The sequence below is a fragment of the Oncorhynchus gorbuscha genome, unplaced genomic scaffold (assembly GCF_021184085.1).
Source record: "Oncorhynchus gorbuscha isolate QuinsamMale2020 ecotype Even-year unplaced genomic scaffold, OgorEven_v1.0 Un_scaffold_3307, whole genome shotgun sequence".
Taxonomy (NCBI): Eukaryota; Metazoa; Chordata; class Actinopteri; order Salmoniformes; family Salmonidae; genus Oncorhynchus; species Oncorhynchus gorbuscha.
Genome location: NW_025747583.1, coordinates 40001 through 45000, shown reverse-complemented (window position 1 = coordinate 45000; position 5000 = coordinate 40001). Strand labels below are relative to the sequence as shown.

Genomic DNA, 5000 nt, shown 5'->3' with positions numbered 1-5000 from the left:
TCTGCTGGCCCAGGAGGAGGCAGAGCGTCTGAACGACGTTAAGTTCCTGGTTCAGCAGCTCTACACCACCCTGCGTATAGAAGAGCATCAGCTTAGTAAAGAGAAGGAACTGGTGGTGAGACTGGAGGACCTCAACTCACAGCTACGTCCTCTGGAGAAGGTATGGAACACACACACACACACACACACACACACACACACACACACACACACACACACACACACACACACACACACACACACACACACACACACACACACACACACACACACACACACACACACACACACACACACACACACACACACACACATATACACACACACATATACACACACACATACACACATCTCCAATCGAAAATCAAATCAAGAGTCGGCTTTCTATTCCGCAACAAAGCCTCCTTCACTCACGCCGCCAAGCTTACCCTAGTAAAACTGACTATCCTACCGATCCTCGACTTCGGCGATGTCATCTACAAAATGGCTTCCAACACTCTACTACAAGTCCATGCTAGGTAAAGCTCCGCCTTATCTCAGTTCACTGGTCACGATGGCAACACCCATCCGTAGCACGCGCTCCAGCAGGTGTATCTCACTGATCATCCCTAAAGCCAACACTTCATTTTGGCCGCCTCTCATTCCAGTACATTTACATTTAAGTCATTTAGCAGACGCTCTTATCCAGAGCGACTTACAAATTGTACTCTGCTGCCTGTGACTGGAACGAATTGCAAAACTCGCTGAAGTTGGGAGACTTTTATCTCCCTCACCAACTTCAAACATCAGCTATCTGAGCAGCTAACCGATCGCTGCTGCTGTACATAGTCTATTGGTAAATAGCCCACCCATTTTCACCTACCTCATCCCCACAGTTTTTATTTATTTACTTTTCTGCTCTATTGCACACCAATATCTCTACCTGTACATGATCATTTATCACTCCAGTGTTAATCTGCAATATTGTAATTATTCGCCTACCTCCTCATGCCTTTTGCACACATTGTATATAGACTCCCCTTTTTTTCTCTGTGTTATTGACTTGTTAATTGTTTACTCCATGTGTAACTCTGTGTTGTCTGTTCACACTGCTATGCTTTATCTTGGCCAGGTCGCAATTGCAAATGAGAACTTGTTCTCAACTAGCCTACCTGGTTAAATAAAGGTGTTCTCAACTAGCCTACCTGGTTAAATAAAGGTGTTCTCAACTAGCCTACCTGGTTAAATAAAGGTGTTCTCAACTAGCCTACCTGGTTAAATAAAGGTGTTCTCAACTAGCCTACCTGGTTAAATAAAGGTGTTCTCAACTAGCCTACCTGGTTAAATAAAGGTGTTCTCAACTAGCCTACCTGGTTAAATAAAGGTGTTCTCAACTGGCCTACCTGGTTAAATAAAGGTGTTCTCAACTGGCCTACCTGGTTAAATAAAGGTGTTCTCAACTAGCCTACCTGGTTAAATAAAGGTGTTCTCAACTGGCCTACCTGGTTAAATAAAGGTGTTCTCAACTGGCCTACCTGGTTAAATAAATGTGTTCTCAACTGGCCTACCTGGTTAAATAAAGTTGTTCTCAACTAGCCTACCTGGTTAAATAAAGGTGTTCTCAACTAGCCTACCTGGTTAAATAAAGGTGTTCTCAACTGGCCTACCTGGTTAAATAAAGGTGTTCTCAACTGGCCTACCTGGTTAAATAAAGGTGTTCTCAACTAGCCTACCTGGTTAAATAAAGGTGTTCTCAACTAGCCTACCTGGTTAAATAAAGGTGTTCTCAACTGGCCTATCTGGTTAAATAAAGGTGTTCTCAACTAGCCTACCTGGTTAAATAAAGGTGTTCTCAACTAGCCTACCTGGTTAAATAAAGGTGTTCTCAACTGGCCTATCTGGTTAAATAAAGGTGTTCTCAACTAGCCTACCTGGTTAAATAAAGGTGTTCTCAACTAGCCTACCTGGTTAAATAAAGGTGAAAAAAAAAAAAAACACAGACTGACCAGGTCAATCCAGGTGAAAGCTATGATCCCTTATTGATGTCACTTGTTAAATCCACTTCAATCAGTGCAGATGAAAGGGGGAGGAGACGGGTTAAAGAAGGATTTTTAAGCCCTGAGACAATTGAGACATGGATTGTGTATGTGTGTTGTTCAGAGGGTGAATGGGCAAGACAACATATATAAGTGTCGTTGAACGAGGTATGGTAGTAGGTGTCGTTGAATGAGGTATGGTAGTAGGTACCAGACGCACCGGTTTGTGTCCAGAACTGAAACGCTGCTGGGATTTTCACACTCAACAGTTTCCTGTGCGTATCAAGAAAGGTCCACAAACCCAAAGGACATCCAGCCAACCTGACACAACTGTGGGAAGCGTTGGAGTCAACATGGACCAGCATCCCTGTGGAACGCTTTCAACACCTTGGAGAGTCAACATGGGCCAGCATCCCTGTGGAACGCTTTCAACACCTTGGAGAGTCAACATGGACCAGCATCCCTGTGGAACGCTTTCAACACCTTGGAGAGTCAACATGGGCCAGCATCCCTGTGGAACGCTTTCAACACCTTGGAGAGTCAACATGGACCAGCATCCCTGTGGAACGCTTTCCACACCTTGGAGAGTCCACATGGGCCAGTATCCCTGTGGAACGCTTTCAACACCTTGGAGAGTCAACATGGACCAGCATCCCTGTGGAACGCTTTCAACACCTTGTAGAGTCAACATGGGCCAGCATCCCTGTGGAACGCTTTCAACACCTTGGAGAGTCAACATGGACCAGCATCCCTGTGGAACGCTTTCCACACATTTACATTACATTTAAGTCATTTAGCAGACGCTCTTATCCAGAGCGACTTACAAATTGGTGCATTCACCTTATGGCATCCAGTGGAACAGTCACACCTTGGAGAGTCAACATGGACCAGCATCCCTGTGGAACGCTTTCAACACCTTGGAGAGTCAACATGGGCCCAGCATCCCTGTGGAACGCTTTCCACACCTTGTAGAGTCAACATGGACCAGCATCCCTGTGGAACGCTTTCAACACCTTGGAGAGTCAACATGGACCAGCATCCCTGTGGAACGCTTTCAACACCTTGGAGAGTCAACATGGACCAGCATCCCTGTGGAACGCTTTCCACACCTTGGAGAGTCAACATGGACCAGCATCCCTGTGGAACGCTTTCCACACCTTGGAGAGTCAACATGGGCCCAGCATCCCTGTGGAACGCTTTCAACACCTTGGAGAGTCAACATGGACCAGCATCGCTGTGGAACGCTTTCCACACCTTGTAGAGTCAACATGGACCAGCATCCCTGTGGAACGCTTTCAACACCTTGGAGAGTCAACATGGACCAGCATCCCTGTGGAACGCTTTCCACACCTTGTAGAGTCAACATGAGCCAGCATCCCTGTGGAACGCTTTAGACACCTTGTAGAGTCAACATGGACCAGCATCCCTGTGGAACGCTTTCAACACCTTGTAGAGTCAAAATGGACCAGCATCCCTGTGGAACGCTTTCCACACCTTGTAGAGTCAACATGGGCCAGCATCCCTGTGGAACGCTTTAGACACCTTGTAGAGTCAACATGGGCCAGCATCCCTGTGGAACGCTTTCAACACCTTGTAGAGTCAACATGGACCAGCATCCCTGTGGAATGCTTTCAACACCTTGGAGAGTCAACATGGACCAGCATCCCTGTGGAACGCTTTCCACACCTTGTAGAGTCAACATGGGCCAGCATCCCTGTGGAACGCTTTAGACACCTTGTAGAGTCAACATGGGCCAGCATCCCTGTGGAACGCTTTAGACACCTTGTAGAGTCAACATGGGCCAGCATCCCTGTGGAACGCTTTAGACACCTTGTAGAGTCAACATGGACCAGCATCCCTGTGGAACGCTTTCAACACCTTGTAGAGTCAACATGGGCCAACATCCCTGTGGAACGCTTTAGACACCTTGTAGAGTCAACATGGGCCAGCATCCCTGTGGAACGCTTTCAACACCTTGTAGAGTCAACATGGGCCAGCATCTCTGTGGAATGCTTTGGACACCATGTAGAGTCAACATGGGCAGCATCCCTGTGGAACGCTATAGACACCTTGGAGAGTCAACATGGGCCAGCATCCCTGTGGAACGCTTTGGACACCTTGTAGAGTCAACATGGGCCAGCATCCCTGTGGAACGCTATAGACACCTTGTAGAGACAACATGGGCCAGCATCCCTGTGGAACGCTTTCGACACCTTGTAGAGTTCATGACCTGATGAATTGAGGTTGTTCTGAGGGCAAAAGGGGTGCAACTCGATATTAGGAAGGTGTTCCTGATGTTTTGTACTGCGTGTATGCCATTTAGAGTACGCTTTTGTCCAAAGCAACTTAGTCTTAGTTATACGTACTGGTGCTCCCGGGTATCAAACACACTATTCTTGGAGTTGCAAGTTCCATGCTCTACTAACTGAACTACAGAGGACCATGTTCTACTAACTGAGCTACAGAGGACCATGTTCTACTAACTGAACTACAGAGGACCATGTTCTACTAACTGAGCTACAGAGGACCATGCTCTACTAACTGAGCTACAGAGGACCATGTTCTACTAACTGAACTACAGAGGACCATGTTCTAGTAACTGAACTACAGAGGACCATGTTCTACTAACTGAACTACAGAGGACCAGGTTCTACTAACTGAACTACAGAGGACCATGTTCTACTAACTGAACTACAGAGGACCATGTTCTACTAACTACAGAGGACCATGTTCTACTAACTACAGAGGACCATGTTCTACTAACTGAACTACAGAGGACCATGTTCTACTAACTGAACTACAGAGGACCATGTTCTACCAACTACAGAGGACCATGTTCTACCAACTGAACTACAGAGGACCATGTTCTACTAACTGAACTACAGGGGACCATGTTCTACTAACTGAACTACAGGGGACCATGTTCTACTAACTGAACCACAGAGGACCATGTTCTACTAACTGAACTACAGAGGACCATGTTCT

General features: G+C 46.5%; 1 protein-coding gene across 1 annotated transcript in view; it reads left to right on the top strand.

The window, feature by feature from the left end:
- LOC124027505 (calcium uniporter protein, mitochondrial-like) overlaps window positions 1-5000 on the top strand; it is a 13795-nt gene that overhangs the window by 3008 nt on the left and 5787 nt on the right. The window contains 1 exon segment of the mRNA XM_046339917.1: window positions 1-160. This exon segment is cut by the window's left edge and continues 1 nt beyond it. Coding sequence (XP_046195873.1) covers window positions 1-160 — 160 coding nt within the window.